We start from the raw sequence: 17,914 nt of genomic DNA, 5'->3' as shown, positions 1-17,914 counted from the left end.
AAGAGTTTTTATATTTGCGAACAGGAATGAAATTCAAAAATATGTAGTATTAGTGTGGTTCGAAAGAACTTACTCTCAATGGCAAATGGTCTCCTAAGTATCTGACACCATGCTGAATAGAATGTCCTCATGCTTCCCACACAAATGAGATGCCTCATCATGCGTGGGTAGCTATATTTGACATCATGTATCGTTCACATGCTCACATTGAGCAACTGCATGACTATTACATCACACCTCCCATGCAGGCTGACAACGCTCTGCCAGAACGTTGTTCCGCCACATATTACAGTCAGGCATTATACCTCTCAAGCAGAGAGCGACAAATGGTGTGCCGAAACTGGATGGTTCATATTTTCACACAATTGACACAAGTTCTTATTTGAACCTTTCAAGATACTTTATAAGTTTTGTTACGTGAACCAACTTGTTATAAGAATTACTATTTTTTTAGTAGAAAGAATTATTGTAGTATTTTGAAGAACATAACAAGTCGATGAGCGTGCACAAGTTCGTACAACATGAAAAATTAGGCCAAGTAAAAAAACGTGAACAAGATTCGAGGCAATTGTTTGTACTCTAGGTTATTATCTGAGCTATGTGAGAAAAACGACGAAGACTTTCCTCGGTTACATCTACAAAATGAAATTCGTTGGTTATCAAGAGACTCTTGTATAGCAAGATTTTCAGCTATTTTTGAATTTATGCTGGAGTTTTTACAAGAAAAAAAATCTTAATTTGAGAGAAAATCTGAAAAATTGTAGAATAGATATTTATTATAAGATATTTGGTGGTTTAGACTGAAATGGTTCGGACGATCTCAACTTGATTAAAACAAAATCAATATTATCGGCATTTGTGAATAAACTAATCTTTTATAAACAAAATTGAGGCAGAAAATAATATTCACAGTTTCCGCATTTATCAAAAATATCACCTATGCTTCAAGGCGATGTTATGTTATCATAAGTCACTCACTTGGAAGCATTATACGAGGATGTTACTAAGTCATGTCTCTAATGCTTAAACAATGGAAAAAAATACTAGACGGAGACAAAATTGGTCACTTGGGCATCCTGAATCTCTTACCCGTAGGACCATCCTCAGAGCTGAACAGTGATTGGATGGAACCTAGGACTAACTACGACATTCCATACAGTGTAATCGAACCTTCTCGTTCAATATGGAATGAAGGCGGTCCCAGTGTTCGTAATGGTTCAATCATGTTCTACACTGATGGGTCAAAAATGGGAATCAGAACAGGTGCTGGAGTGTATGGTCCCAGAACAAAAATCTCTGTAGCTTTGGGAAACTGGCCAACAGTTTTTCAAGCAGAAATAGCTGCTATAATAGAATGCTCAAATGTCTGCCTTAAAAGAAAATATAGACATGCTAACATCTGCATATTCTCAGACAGTCAAGCGGCACTTAAAGCTCTAAATGCTTTTAAATGCTCCTCAAAAATTGTCTGGGAAGGCATTCTCCTCTAACGGCAACTAAGTCGGATAAGTTCGGTACAACTGTACTGGATTCCTGGCCATTGTGGAATAGAGAGAAACGAGCGAGCAGATGAACTTGCCAGGAACGGCTCAAGCTCACCTTTCACTGGTCCAGAACCATTCTGTGGAATATCTGACTGTGTGTTGAAAGGTGAGCTGAAGAACTGGGAAGACCGGGAAGTGTTAGCCAACTGGTTGGCGGTACAACTTAACCAGTCAAAAAAAAATATCACGCCGAGTATTAAAATTACTCAACAATTGCTGAGTCTTAATAAGAAAAACTTAGGCACAATCACAGGCCTTATAACAGGACACTGTCCGAGTAAATACCATCTCAAAAACATAGGTTGCACTAAACCTGATATTTGTCGTTTTTGTAATACCGATATTTGTGATATTTGTCGTTTTTGTAATACCGAAAGCGAAACCTCGGAACATTTGCTCTGTAATTGTGGAGCTCTAACTAGACGCAGACTTCAATACCTTGATAAGGCCATTCTGGAGCCCAAGGAAATTTGGTCTGCGCCGCCGATCAGGATTATAAAATTTATCAAACAGAGTATTCCTGATCGGCACCTATCTTGTATAGCTTTCAGTCTACTTCTTCATCAATAAGCAGTGTTCGCGCCACGCGCAGCGAGCGCAAAACGTGTTCTGACATGTCAGGACGATATAAATTGAAACCTCCATTTGTCTACAATACACATTTTCCGATCATCACCCGAAGCAATTATTGTCTATTCCATTCCATCGCATCACCTAGTCACGTGCGAGAGCGAGATGAATGGAGCAGCAACATAACAACGAACAGCACCCGATCGAGCCGAGCGAAGCCGACAGGACAAAAACCCCACCAACTTTCTGACAAATGCAAAGGGAACGCAGAACAGACCATCCATCTTTGCCAGTTTTTTCCTTACCATCAACGTGGAAGTGACTTACCAAGTGATGCGTAATTAGTGAAATAAAGAGAAAATTTGGACTATAACCTCTTGTGTTTTTAACTTCCACAGTGTGCTTAGCCAGAACCATTCCAACCGCAGTTAGCCCGGTTTATGCGCTAACAAGCAGTAGGTAAGCTTGAAGCGGAGTACAAAAAAAATGGGATATACCACAATAGTTCAGAATAATGGACGCAGTGGTTCACATCCAACAGGGAAAAAAAAGGCATGTCACAGTCATGAAAGAAGCCAATGGGATAATGCAAGAAAAGTTGATTGCAATAAGCACAGAGCTTAAGCAGAAGTTCAACCAAGGCTATCAGAAGTTTTGTTTGCAACGCAACATCGAAACATAGTATCCTGCTTTGTGGAACATTATTGAAAATGTTTGTTATTGTTGTATTATAGTGATTTTCAGCCTTTGACAGGTTCGGACCATTTGTTTTATTCTTTAGGCTCATGAGCGCTTTAGCTGTAATAACGTTTGCAATAAAAATATGGACTTTTTTCGGATGATGATAAAAAAAATCTAAGACAGTTAATTGAGTTTAATAAATTTCCCATGGAAGGTAATTATATTAGCTCACTTGAAAAAATTCTACGCGCTTGCGAGCGGCGCCAGGGCGGACGAAAACATACGTGTAGGCATGTTTTTGAGTTCTTTTTTCGTTTTATTCATTCATTCTTTCTCAGTTTTCGCTACAAAAATGTTGAACTAGATCTTACGTTTCAGGTTTGCCCAGAAATTCTCGATAGGACGCAGCTGGGGGACGTTGGGCGTGTTCGCCGACTTAAGTACCACATCGATCTTCCGCCGCTCCATCTCCTCTAACAATCGTTTCGAGTAGTGAGCCGACACTAGATCCGGCCAGAACACCACGTCTTCGCCCTTATGGTATTACTTGATGGACGACGCAACTTCCGGCAGGCACTTCGTACTATAAATTTCCCCGTTCACAACTTTGACATCCTCTTCTCGCTGATTGTCAGCCACAGCAGAACCTTCTTGGGGAACTTGATGTGTGGAATAAACATCACTTCGGAGCTCTCTTCCTTCGTGGGGGAAGTCAAATACGAAGTGGCCTGCCAGTTGTTGCCATCCAGAGTGAGATAGGTCTCGTCGTCCATCACCACCGCCACGTCGCGATTCGCCGGGAAAATCGACTTGACCATCATATTCAGCCGCTGCCGCTGCGTCATTGCCTGCAGCTCCGAGACCAGTGGAGGAGACTTACGCTTCCTGAAATGTATGTTCATGTTCGCCAGGTACTTTTTCACCAAGCGCACGCAGCGATATAGCCACTTTTCTCTCGATCTTCTTCTTCTGCATCCTTTGGAGTTTCTTTAGAGCTTTCTTTCGATGCTCTGATTGTTTTCCAATAGTGCCAAGATGTTGTAGATGCAGGAACGGGCGTATCCGGCGTGCACAAATTGTCGCACGATATCCGTTTACGACGCGAACATATCTGAACGCACATACTTCTGAACGGAGTAGCTTCACTGTTTTCGCCATCACAGTTAGAGTTTGACTGATAGAGCTGTCAAATTTTTTCTGCTAACTCATGGGTTACTATGATTGATGCTGGAAGGGGAGGTTCGTTACTGCGTGTGAAGGTAAACCCATCAAAAATCGGCAATTTTTGTCCATTTTTTTTAATGTAAACGTTATATTTAGCGGTTTTGAAGGGATCCAATTCAAATTCATATACTTTTAAAGTTCATAATGTTTATACCAAGTAAGAATAGGGCTGTCTACAAGTTCTGTTACGCATTAAAGGAGGGAGGGGTAAAGGGGTCGGATAAGTATTATTTGTTTGACTCTCAATAGATAAGGAATACAAAAATACGTTACGTTAGGGAGATAGAGTATATTTTAAAACACTTTTTGCGTTACGTAATATATGAGAAGTACATAGTACAACAGCGTTTTGCCTGCCACTCACCTTAGTGTTCTTCGTGCACTTCAACAATTCTTAGTTGAGGGCTAACTATGCTTTTCCGAAGCGTCCAATCGTGCATTGTGTGGCAGGACAAGTAGAACGATACGCCTCTTGCTCCAGGACGGTTGAACGAATTTCCGACCCGAAAAAGACTTTAAACAGTGTTCAGATTCGAACCTTTCCCTTCCTATTTTTGTATGCCGTTCCATTGATTCTTACCCTTTTCATGGCTTCCGCTTTGTATTCTGCTGTCCGCCGAACACCACACTTGCATTTCGGGGTCGTGTCCGGGTTGCAATCCGAATCAGAAGGTATTCCGATTAAGTTGAATCGCGCATGCCTCTTACGGCATCGGTAAACAATGAATGAAATTGTATATCTATTGCAGTGCCGCCCATGGTGATTTTAAGATTTCGGTTTTAAGAGGAAACTGAAAAACATGACTGATCAAGTTGGCTGTCGTCAATCTAATCAACGCATCACTTTATTCTCTCTACTCATCGATCACTGATACAAAGGTTATATGAAATTCTTTGTTTACCACGTTTCTCTCGCCAGTGGGCTTAGACACAAAGGTCGAATGAGAATAACTCCTACAATAATAATTGGAAACATGGACTTATGGGGTTCCTCAAACAAACGACTATTTGAAACCTCAATTGGAGGGGGTTCGTAGAACTGACTTTTTCTGAAATTTTGATAGTCAATGTTAGGTATCCTCAAAAACTCAAAAACCACCAAAAAGTCAATTTTGATAAAAGTGGCGCCTCAGAGGTTTCCCAAACAAACAATTCAATTGTGTTTTTGACCAGCTAAATTCTTTTTAGGTTACTTCTATGTACTTGATTGTTTTTTCCTGCGAGGGAAGTTAGTTTGCTGATATTTGGCAGATGTGTTTGCGTAAGGAGAAAGAAAGATCATAAAGTTGTCTGGCATTCTTCCCCGACTCTCAACGGAACCGAAAGTATGGAGATCTAACAATTTATGCTCTTTGTTTCCTTTTCTTAACCCCTTGAACGGAAATGACGAGTCCAGCTCGTCATAAACTTTCCTGAACAAACTGACGTTATGACATTAAATGATATGGCTAAAAAAACGGGGGATATTTTATGCAAAAATGAGAATGACAGCGTTGGATTGAGTGAATATGTACCGTAAGTTTCCATAAACTAAGAAAATTCAATCGTCTGCAGTACTGACTGTAAAAAGTTGGCGTTCAAGCAGTTGAGTGCCCTCGTTGTTACAGATGATAGTTACTATTATGACCGGAGATTCGGATCCGGAGCTTTCATCATGGTTGAAACAAATCGACATTAAGCCAGGATGCGCGTACTGTGCCGTATGTGTCTGTGAAGTTGTTCTCAGCAACTTGGATATACAGGCTCTCAGAAGCCGTATGAATTCTAAAAAGCTTAGTCAACGAACAAAAGCCGGCAATGATTTCAAATATCTAACAAGCTTTTCACACCAAGAGCTCGAGCTAGGCACTTCCAAAGCTGTTGCATCCGTTTGTGTTACAACTGTACCTGCTGTTCAACTTCCGCGAGCTTTCTTCCTTCGAAAAGTATCGATACATTCATGCAAAACATTCAAAAACAAACAAACATTCAACATTCAAAAACGATACTAACAAAGCTGAATTCACGTCTCATGGACGGCATCAACGTGAATGGAGAAGAAAAGCTCTAGGATTCAGGTGCAATCCGCAATATGTTACAATATACCATAGGTGAAGTTAAGGAGATCATTAATCAGCTAAAGAACCACAGAGCAGCTGGTAAGAATGATCTCTTAACGGATCTTTCCAACCGAGGTACAGTGAGACTGAAGCAATTAATGCACCGGATGATAGTCAGGATCTGGGACACAGAACAGCTACAGGAGGAGTGGGAAAAAGTGGTAATCTGTCCCATCTATATTAAAGGTGACAAGCTGGATCGTAAAAAAACAACCGTGCAATCACAATCCTGAATGGTACCTACAAAATACTATCCCAGATCCTGTTTCCCGTCTATCGCTAATAGCCGGAATTCATACCCGGTTGCTGGACGACGAACCAGATTTTTCCACTGCGGCAGAGCCTCCAAAATTGCCGCAACTATTAGGTCCCTACACATCTTCGTCGACTTCAAAGTAGCATATGATACAATCGACAGACGATAGCTTCGGAGAATCATGAATTAAAATTGTTTTCCTCAAAATCTGACAAGACTGATTCAGGCAACAATGAACGATGTGCGGTGCAATATGTGGATCTCAGGCGATCTGTCGAATCGTTTGAGACATGCGGGAGACGATTTTCAACAGTGCTTCGCCGATGATGAGGACATAATCGAAAGAACACATGCGACGGTAGCGGACTTGTATATCCGACTGAAACACGAAGCAATGTTGATTGGGCTTGGGAAAAATACGTCTACGACTAAATACATGCTAGCAGAAGGGGCTGATCGTAATAGAATCCTTCGTGGTTCGTAGACGCATAGTCAACAAAAGTCGTGTCTACTATGGGCACCACAAATCCTTAAGGAACAACAAACTCCGACTTCGTACGAAGTGTATCACGTACAAATCCCTGATTTAACCGATTGTCCTCAATGGGCTCGAAGCAGGGACGATGTTTGAAGAGGACCCACAAGCGCTTTATGTTCTCGAACACCGAGTGCTCAGAACACGTAAACGAGGAGCCCTGCGAGCGAACCAGTTGGACTAGACGCAGTCAGCAGGACTTGACAAGCATCGGTGCGACCCGGAGACGTAACATCATTGTGAATCAAATTGTTGGTGGCAAGCTCGAATGAACAAGGAGCCGATTACAAGGTGTAATTCTATCCGTGCCAAGAGATGAATGACGGACGAAGTTTAATAAATACTCGTCGATAACAGAGCCTATGGGTACTAGGGCACCCTCAACAGTAAGTTGTCCTTGCTGTGTGGATGCGGAGCTCCGACACAGTGGACTGTGGTTTCTCTAGCTACTTGCGGGATGCAAATGAAAGCTTACAAAAAAAACAGTCTTCAGAAAACATACGCAGCGCTGCACTGGAGTTTGAATTTTCTCATCGTGCTTTCCGGGTAAAAAATCTCGTTCGTTGAGCGGCGCGCGTAGCTCAGCATTGTTTATGTACCCCTGTAGATTGAACGATGATTATATGAAAAAGTTATTTAGCAGTAGGAAACTGACGGTGAGGATAATCCTGATTGTCAACCATTTTTTGGGAGTCTTGAAACCGAAAGAGTTCGTCCGTTGTTGAACTATAGAGGCTTTAAACTCTTAATATTTATTCGCCTCTCAACCGAAAGAGTGAGTTCAATTGAACTTAAACTAGTTTGGTGCTTAATCAGCATAACTCAAGAAGGCAATAGACATTTTTGGACATGAACCATTGATCTTAATTGGTAGAATATGCTGATTTTCAAACCATGAGTAGAAATCTAGCACATCAAAAAACGTTGATTTACTATACAATCGCGCTAACCGCTATTTATGACCAACCTTACTTTCCACAGGGCACGAGTCATGCGTCATTGGAAAATGCGCATCGCATTTTGACGTTTTGTGGTGAAAACAACAAAACACAGCGTTCTGCTGCACGAAATTCAGAATATCTCCAGTTTTTCTGTTACGATTAAATCTATACTCTACAGATTCCTTCCAAAACTGCACGCTAAATTTGCATTGGCTTATCGTGATAATTTTCCAGATAGTATTTCTCCCGTTTCGTGATAATTTTCCAGATAGTATTTCTCCCGTTTCGGCGCAAATATTTATTTTTTCCTGCTAGACTGACAATACTTGTTTACTGTTCACAGATAAACAGTGCAGACGTGCACTCGTATGGTAGTCGTGTTCGTCAAGGTTTTTTTCCCAGTACATGCTGATTTTTTTTGTTTCTTCCAGGACGATGGATCCTCTTGACGATTACGTTGAGAAGCCAATGCTAGAGGCGGAAACAGTAGTAGAAGAGACTATTCTTGAAGAAATTCCAGTAGAACTTGAACCAATCGAGACGGGACCGCCGCTCACAAGTGCCTTGATTGGTCCAGAGAAAGCGATTTATAAGAACGTACTCATGGTATTCAGGTCATTCTACCGAGGCCAGTACAGTGTGGCGAATGTGAAAACCTGGACCGTGAGAAGTAACACACTGGAAGAGTTTCTGGATTATTTGTATGAGTTGGCGCGACCATATATGAAACGTGCGGTTGAGTTTCGATCAGGTGAACCGTTTTGGAGTGAAAAGGAGGTTCCCACAAGAAAGGATCTTCCATTGTATGTTACTTTCAAAGATCGTATACAAAAAAGGGTTTGGAGGGCGGAACAGCTGGAAGGCAATATGCTGCTAAAGTGGGGCCGTAAAACTATCACTTTGAGGCTATTCGTCCATTCCATCCGTATTCAATCCCGCGCAGAGTGGGAGACCGTTAAACTGAAGCTCTTTGAGGGCAAAACTGAAGTCAGCAGCAATGAGAAGCGGACGGAACAGGATATGGCAGAAGAGCAAAAGCTGCAAGCGTTGGTTGAGCGCTTGAGAAAAATTCACCATGACAAACTTGCGCCTATGATGGAGGATGCTTTCCATGGGTGGGCTCGATTGATTTTGTTACAACCAACCCAAGCACAGGCGGATCTTTGCTATGGTGAACCCCCGGATAGTCTGAAACAGAACTTCGTGGAAGTCAACAAGAATGAGAATCGGAAGCGAATCAGGGTTTCTGGACCAGCCCAGCGAGAACATGTTGCTGATGGGTTCGGATTCGAGGACGAAGTGCAGGCGCTCCGTCAAACTGTTACTCAAATTAAAGATTTAGTCGAGATGTTGGACCGCCGGGTTGGTCTGTTAGAGGAAAAATGTCACGGTTACAAGCAAACGGTTGTTGGAATTTGGCCTACAAACAACCCGACGAGGTTTGAGGCTAATGAAAATAAGAACGATGGAGATGAAGCCCTGATTGATATAGTACTGTCAGAGGACGCGACTGACGGAGTTCAAGGTGAGGGCAGCGGCAATTCTGACCCTTTGATATTGGTTGGCATGGGACAGCACGTGAAACAGGAAATGGAATGTGAAGATGATTAGTATTTTAGTGGAATGTGATTAATAGCAGCATATAATGCAATGGTTTTGACTATCACATTATTTCGTGATAGAGTTATACTTACTTAAACGACAGTTAGATATTTATTTTCATATGCTGAATTATTTTGAGATTTTACTTGTATTCTCTTTTCTTTTATTTCAGTTCAACACATTTCCAGTTTTTTTTTTGTAATTGTTTTATTTTTTTGAAAGTCAAACTCAAATATATTTTTATACAAATACATACTTTTTTTCCTCCTTAACCCTACGATTAATAAGATAGAAACCGATTATTCGCGGTCGACTCGAATTTAGAAGGTTGATTTTTTTTTTCATTAGGAAAAAGAGGAGATATAAGGACATTGTAACAACGTTGATGATCTCATTAAATTCTTATATTTATAATGTATTTACATTTCAACTTATTCTATTGTTTGTGTGAAGGAAATCGATAACAATGTTTTGGTAATCTTACTTGCAAACATAATAGTCCCACTTATAAAATATAATAACTGAATCAAAAAAAAAAAATCTCAGGGCACAGGCACACACTGATACAGTGGAACGTTATTCCCTTTTGAATTCCTCATGAAGGTATGTTTAGAGTTCCCGTGAACGTGAACGCGGACAAACACTTTTTTTTGTTAATAATTCATCAGTCCATATATAAAACGCGAGGAAAACATCTTGAAACGATAGGAAGAAAAAATTTCTAGTTGAAAAACATGTTTAAACACAATTCACATTGATAAAAATGAGTTAATTCAATAGTTCACAACAGTTCTGAATTTCCACCGTGGAATCGAGATGTTGATGAACTCACCATAGTTCACCGACTTCGGTGAACGTGAACGTGAAAACAGTGGTGAATATAGACGTCAAAATATTTCCACGTTCATGTTCACGTTCGAATGTCCCAAGGCATTCTGAAAATTATTTCACCGTGAACTGTAAAAGGATATGTTTAGCAATTCTCTAGTTTTCAATGAAAATTTTGATATGGATGCAATTTCAATCAATCGGATCTCTGCGCGGGTTAAAAAACTTCGTTGGTTTGGGTTGATTCGTGAACAACTGTATATTTTATCCGAATTACTTTATTGAAGATCGATGTTTATTTACTTCACGTTCACTGTCGAACTTTTAATATGAACGTGAACGTGAACAAAATCATTCTATTCACCACTATTTTTTGAGTTGTTTGTTCGCAATGTAGTTCACCGTGAAATGATTGTCCTATTCCACCACCTGTTCAAGTTCACGTTCACGGGAACTGTAAACCGGCCTTGAGATGCAAATGAATAAAAAGGCACAAAAAAAACGAAAAGATGAACGGAAGGAGCGAGCATAAATAAAAAATTATTCGTTCTAGTCGAAAAATTCGACTAGCCAAATGCGAGCCAAATGCCTTTCTAGCTCCTGCCAACACCTCAGGTATCTTTAAGTCCGCTGGATATGATTCAGTGGAGGCATATCATTTCAATCACTGAACCACTGTCTTCGATAGAACCACTGAGGTCAATCAGGTTCCCATAGGTTGACCAAATAGTTCAGAAATTAAATCGGGACACGTAAGCCATGAAAACTTTTTCATTATAATATGTGCAACTTAATTCGTTCGGTTTTTTGCATGAAAAACACATTTATTTGAATAATAAAATACGTTATAACATTATTCAAAGTATTGGCCATCGCTGGTCACATCTTTTTCCCATCGGATTTCGTCGAGAAGTTTATCTTTTTAGCTTAAGCTTGGGTAGACTGTATACTTCTTAGTTACTCTCCGTGATTGACCACAACCAGCAAATTTGCGCAAAGAACATATTGAATTTCGTTTGGGATAAGCAAATCATTCTCATTCTGCAAGTTTCGGTGATGCGTACTTTAAATAGTCAATAACGACGCTGGCTACGTCTCTACAGTCTCCAGGGGAAGGGAAGGAATGTTAGTATGATATTTTCAACAAGAAGCGTCGCCTCTATAGCGTGGTTTGCTTGCGATTAACATGAAAGGAAAAATTGTTAGTGACGAGAAACTCCTTTGATATTCCTCGAATAGACGACATATTTTTCAACGGAGGGAGTTTATGAACTAGGGGACTATTCTTTTCTTTCTTTGCATAATAACCATGGATGACAGCTATTACGACCATCCTCCTTGGGGGCTTTGAATCCTCTTCTCAGGTTTTCAATAGATTCAGGCTTTGTCGGACATGCTACTATAGAGATCCGTCATTCACAGACGAAGTTGCAAAAGAAGCGTTTATATTTTGAAGCCAAGATCGAAGCCAGCCAATTTTTGATACCCTGTTCTGGATTAAAGCGTATCCCACTCAATGCGTTCTGCATCCATTGAAACAAATGATAGTCGGAAAGGGGATTGGTCTGCGATATAAAGTGGGTGAACCAGAATTTCCCACCCATTATTTTCCAAAAAGTTTTTAATATCAACACCAACATGAGGTCACGCGTTGTCATGATGGTATATTATCGACTCGTGTCTGGTTGCATAATCTGATCGTTTTTATGCAATAGCTCGCGTTAAACGGACCAACGGATCCGGATACCTTTTGACTTTAACACCATTCAGTGTGCGAAAAAAAATTCGCCTCAGAATGCATTCTCAGAATATGTGCGAAACAAGCATAGTGTAGCGCATGTACTGACGGGCAGAAGCAAATCAGAAGAGAAATATTAGATAGGACGCGGAGATTGGTTGTGTATGATTGAATCAAACGTACGAATTGTTTATTTTATGCTTTGAGCTTGAGCTTGGGTAGACTGTACAATTCGTAGTTGCCCTCCGTGATTGACCTGAACCAACCAAATTGCACAAAGAACACACAGAATGACGCTTGGGACTAGCAAATCATTCTCGTTGTACGAATTGTTTATTTTATGCTTTATGCTTTATCTCAAAAAGTAAGGCACAGCTTGGCGCTTTGCGCCACTCTCCCTTAAGTCCGATTGAGCTGATAATTTGTATAGGGTGTTTTTTCGAGGTGGTGAACATTTTTTAATGGGGTAACTTTTTGAAATTCGAGATGACCATTTTCATTGGCACCCTAAAGGACACATATCTCATGTATCGATCTCGTGAGAACAAGAATGAATCAACCAGAAACTTTCGACTGAAGAGTCATAAAAAAATTCGATGCATTCTAGAATAATATCCGAAGTAATTGAAAGGGAATTCATTTTTATAAATTTTTGCTAGAAAAGCTTCTGTAAATTCATGAGTGTGTTCTGATTTGTAGGTGTAATGATGATGAAACTTTCGACTGAAGAGTCATAAAAAAATTCGATGCATTCTAGAATAATATCCGAAGTAATTGAAAGGGAATTCATTTTTATAAATTTTTGCTAGAAAAGCTTCTGTAAATTCAGGAGTGTGTTCTGATTTGTAGGTGTAATGATGATGATGTTTTGAATTGTAGAGGCTTTCTCAAACTCCTCAACTTTCTCAGTTCATTCGCCTCTAGTCTTGAAAAAAAGGCAAATTTGGAAAACTAAACTAAATACTCGGAATTGAGAAGGGCCATTTGGAAAGTCCCGCAAGTGCTGCGATCTGGTCGCTAGCAGGAAGAATGACTTAGGTACTTAGGTACCACTGTTCCAGGCCTATTCGACAAGTAAAATTTCGGCTAAAAAGTGCATAAGGTTGACGTATAGATGGCGCCACTTGCAAAAATTTACTTGACTGTCACAAAGGACCATCTTTCAATTGATAGGGGAGCCGCGAGTAAGACGGACAGTGGGGGTATAATGGACAGGTGGTTGATGTGTATAGTTGCATTATGAATTTCAAATTTCTATTGATGGGAAACCCTTCTTCATGCTATTCTATAATATTTAAACCATCCTATGACAATTAATACTGATCAAAAGTGAAATAGAAAAACAAAAACCGAAAATCGAACATGATTCCGCGTGTGGATGTAACTTTTGCGGCTTCGATATTAAGCATTTTGAGTGGTTTCATATCAACATTCAATTCGTTGATGGTTATCTTTCGGTTTGTGAGTTGACAGAGAAGCGATATTAGGTATGTACGGAAAAGTAAATTCATTCGTAAGTGGTAAATTTAAATTATTGAAATAATTGCACTGGAGGGGTTGAAATGGACAGTCACATCCATAATCACATCCAATGCATGATGGGGAGAATATTGAACTCTTTTTTATATTGCTTTCTCTTTCTGTTCTATTTCAGTTACTGGACGCGTAAACTCTGAGAGAGTGAGAGTGAAATTATTCCTCTCGCGAGCGATAAACCTCTACGCTTCGTATATAATGGACCTGTCCACATTCCCCCCACTACATGTCCATTATACCCGCACCGATAAAAATGCTCTACTTTTCGGATTGTTTTAATTTCAGTTAAAAACATGGAAAAACACATTTTTATGAAACATTTGGCCAGTTATTTCGAAAACCAATATATTGAACTGTAAGAAACTGCTTTTAAATTTTTGAAAACATTAGTTTCCAAAGATACAAGTGAAGTTTTCCTTAACATGTCCGTCTTACCCCCATCTCCCCTACGTGTGGAAATTGTATGAATTGGGGAATTGTTTCCGCATCCACCGTATTCTCAAGATCTGGCCCCAGCGACTATTTTGTGTTCGCAGACCTGAAGAGAATGCTCGCTGGCAAGAAATTTAAGACCGATGATGAAGTGATTACCGAAACTGAGGTCTATTTTGAGGAAAAACCGAAAGAGTACTATAAAAATGGTATCGAAAAGTTGCAAGATCGCTATAATCGCTGTATCGCTGTTGAAGACAATTATGTTGAATAATAAATTGTGTTCTCTGATATACATATAAGACTGCTATTTGATTTTAAGTTTCTTTCAATTTGAGTCGTGGTGAGTGACAATTAAAATGTACAAGGTTTGGACTAGCTTTGAAAAAGAGTTCATTGAACTCTGGCCCTGGTCAACGAACTTATGAATAAGATTCGGGCACAGAGTAAACTGAGAAACACACGACTGGTTATCTCTCTGGTCGAGAACATTCTGACTGTCTAGTCCAGCCTGAGGGCATCCGTATACTAGCACATAGGATTTGACAGCGTCAAACATGTCCGGGTCGCAAATGCAATTTGCGACCACTGTCACTCGCGAGAACTGCCAAACTCTCAAGCTGGTGTAAAACAAGGCACTTAACATACTACCAGGTGGGTCAAAACGTGAAGTGGTTTTCTGCAGCCATTTAAAAAATACACAAAAGTAAATTAAGACGATTGAGCACAATTTGTGGAATATACTGAATATACTTTGTGGAATATACTTTGTGGAATATACTGATACTTTATGAGCAACAGCTAAATACAACTGAAATTATTGAAATAATGCAGAATTCATTCAAACCCTTTTATTTCACTTAAATTCTTTCAATTTCTTAAGTTGGTTTACATTATAATATAATACTACATTTCAAGTGATCAACCTAGGGTTCTACGTTTTATATTATCATTCAGACCCTTGTGATCATCATGATCATTACATTTCACATAAATTTTTTTTTCAAAAAACAATTCTTTTTTTAGTTAGCGAATGGGCGCACCTTGTTCCATAGATTTGCCTTGAGTTCGCCGAGTAATTTGATAGGTTTGGCAATGACAGCTAAATTTGTAGCACATCTTGACTCGCGGATCATATCCCCTTGCCCGGGGCTTGGTCTAGTCAGGTGTTTATTTAGAAGTCACCTTCAAGCTTTACATCTTTTGATGACGTTTATCGTCAAGCGTTTGCACACGCTGTATCCAAAGTGGACACAACAATGAATTTTGGAAATGCGAAACAATGAAACTATGAACCAAATCATGTTTTGTAGTTTTTTATTTTCAATTAATTCTAGTCGGATAGACAATTCAATCTTCCCTTTCAAGCACCCTATCACCGCCGTTTTGCATTCCGTTTTAATTTGACCCCATTGCTGTTAGAATACATCGTCCCGCTCAGTTCATCCCTGGAGTGTTTGGCCATTTTAGCGAGTTCCTCTCTAGACGTCTTCTGAATATTTTCGACTTGATTCTGCACAGATCGGTTTTTATACTGAGCTTCTCCCTTCAGTTCCGTCCCATCGAATATATCCTTCACATTGACCATTCGTTTGGTGAAAAACATCTGCGGGGTTACGCGATTCTTGACCTTGTTTCCGAACAAGCACATCACACCCCAATCGTCGCCACTGTTCGTGGTGGATCGATCGTGCGTATCCAGCAGCCAGAGGGCATTTCGCACCTGAATGCGAAAGAGTTCCATCTCTTCTAAGCTAACGTTCTTGCTCACATTCAAAACTGTTTCCAGCGGATTCACTATATACATGGGACTGTGATCCGGTTTCAGTATTGAACACCCAATGTTTAAGCTGATCGCTCGTTGATTGAAATCAAAGTTCGAGTAAAACTCATAAAACTGGACCAGCAAATCCTCAAGCGAAGAACTATTTTTGGTGGTGAAATCCAATCTGCTAACGTCTCTGAGAAATGAGCAATTTATTTGATCTTCCGTCACTCTGAGATCCGTTTTCGTTGCACTTTGGATGAGTTTGTTAATCGGTGGTAATATTGGGTCCTTGAGTTGCTGAAGGAAGTATATCACCAGCATCGTAAGCGAAAAATTTGTAATCCAATAACCAGGTGCGTGATTGGTTAGACCGACGGATTGGGCCCACTTTCGTACGCAAAATGTAAGCGGCTGAACACGATCGTCAATTTGTCCGAAAAGATATAACAACTCTGACATGTAAACGCCCGTCATGGTGTTCATTGTCAGATCAATTTCCAAATCCAAATGCTCGTGATGGTATTTGATGATGGGAACACGAGCCTTCAGTATCCGACGGACACTATTGACCCCGGGAAGGAAAAGTTGCAACACGTCTCCGATAGATTCCAGCTGGCGTTGTACCTGCGTCCTCTCGTTAGAGTTCGATGCCTTAGTATGGAAAACCAACCGCGAATCTCTGTTCCTCTTGGAATCTGGTCGTGTATCGAGCTCCAGTATGATATCTAGATCACAGCCCATTTTACCGTGACCATTCACGGACGATCCGAACGGATAGGCTGAGGCTTCCGGAAAAATACCCTGCAGGGCAGATTCCACCTGTCGTACGGCTAAGAATCGCAATCTTTTCCCGAGATCGTTCAAATGAGTAGCTTTGTGTAGAATTTTAATCTGATCTTCGACACTATCAGCCGACACTAGTAGCTCTTTCAGTTCCTGTTCAGCGATTATTTTGGACTCCTCAGTGCCGTTTAACTTCGGTTTTCTATCCGTTTTCGCTTTTGCTTCCTTGGTGTTTAGTCTTGGTTTAGGACCAGCCCTGAACCAGAGAAAATTTGACCTTGCCCGTACACCAGGTTTTTCCTCGTTAAAAACCGCCGAATTGATTGCTGCTTGAGCTTGTTCCGGTTCATTGAACTCGAGTAAAATGTAATGGCAATCGCTGGCGTCTTCTCCCAATGTAGCAGCCGTCCCTTCGACTCGGTAATGATACGAACTTTCTATCATACCGAACTGTGAGCAATACGTTGCAAGCTCAGGGAATGATCGTTCTGAGCTCACCTGAACGAGGATACTTCGACGTGCTTCTGCCCTTCGCTTCTCCAACATCGATTCGAACGTGTGAGGAACATTGTCTAGGAAGAGGGGGATTTCAGTCGAAAAAATGAATTAAAGAGGCCTTAGATCTTACCACTAACTGATCGCACAGATAAAACATATTTCTCGAAAGTAGGGATGATTGGTCGTCTGAATAAACACCCAAGCTTTTCAAAGATATAATTTTTCGGCACTTGTCCGCCTGAACGACATACGTGGTACATAATTTTACATTCAATTTTGTCGGTTTGAAATCTATATATTCCTAGACTGATATGAAAATAGTACTGTTTAAAAGTTAGTAAACTCCGAAAACCGCATTAGAAATGATAACATCGATTACATGAATCTGTCAATCTGGTTTGTTGTGTGTTTTGCTACTTTTGTTAACTGTTTACAGTGCTATATTTGTCAAGAGCAAGTGAAACAAGGTGAATCAGAACAGTGCGTTTAGTGCGTTATAATTGGAAAAAGAAATTGAACTTTATTTTGTGCCATGTACATTCTGTTGTTTATTCATAATCTATTCAGCATTTCACCAAATATTTTCATATACAGAAATCAATTGAGGGACGGATCTGAATTACCATAATCAAATCTGTGTTTTTTCACCTCACTTTTTTTAGAAAACGTGCATTAATATTTTTTAGCCTGCGCAATGCCCCTCCCGGAAGCAGCGGTCTCTTTTTCATTTTCGTCTATCTCCATTGCTATCGTCTTCATAAATAATGAACTAGTTGCATCTAAATTTAAATATGCCCATTCGTAGATTGTTCCGAGCTGATCGTCTTCCAAATTTAAAATAAACTCGAAATAAATAGACACATCATTGGTTTATTGGCG

General features: G+C 40.1%; 2 protein-coding genes across 2 annotated transcripts; one reads left to right on the top strand and one right to left on the bottom strand.

The window, feature by feature from the left end:
* Positions 1–7,940: 7,940 nt before the first annotated feature.
* On the top strand, positions 7,941–10,124 carry LOC129775740 (uncharacterized). Its single transcript, XM_055780807.1, has 2 exons — positions 7,941–8,221; positions 8,282–10,124. Exon 2 carries the CDS (start codon positions 8,286–8,288, stop codon positions 9,459–9,461), a length of 1,176 nt encoding a protein of 391 aa, XP_055636782.1. The 5' UTR covers positions 7,941–8,221; positions 8,282–8,285; the 3' UTR covers positions 9,462–10,124.
* Positions 10,125–15,291: 5,167 nt separating this feature from the next.
* Positions 15,292–17,425, bottom strand: LOC129775738 (poly(A) RNA polymerase, mitochondrial). The gene is made up of 2 exons (XM_055780805.1): positions 17,166–17,425; positions 15,292–17,109 (listed from the first exon to the last, which is right to left on the bottom strand). The coding sequence occupies exons 1-2, from the start codon at positions 17,293–17,295 to the stop codon at positions 15,362–15,364; spliced, it is 1,878 nt and encodes a 625-aa protein (XP_055636780.1). The 5' UTR covers positions 17,296–17,425; the 3' UTR covers positions 15,292–15,361.
* Positions 17,426–17,914: the final 489 nt, after the last annotated feature.

This window comes from Toxorhynchites rutilus, chromosome 3 (assembly GCF_029784135.1).
Source record: "Toxorhynchites rutilus septentrionalis strain SRP chromosome 3, ASM2978413v1, whole genome shotgun sequence".
NCBI lineage: Eukaryota > Metazoa > Arthropoda > Insecta > Diptera > Culicidae > Toxorhynchites > Toxorhynchites rutilus.
This window is presented reverse-complemented; position numbering and strand designations above follow the sequence as displayed.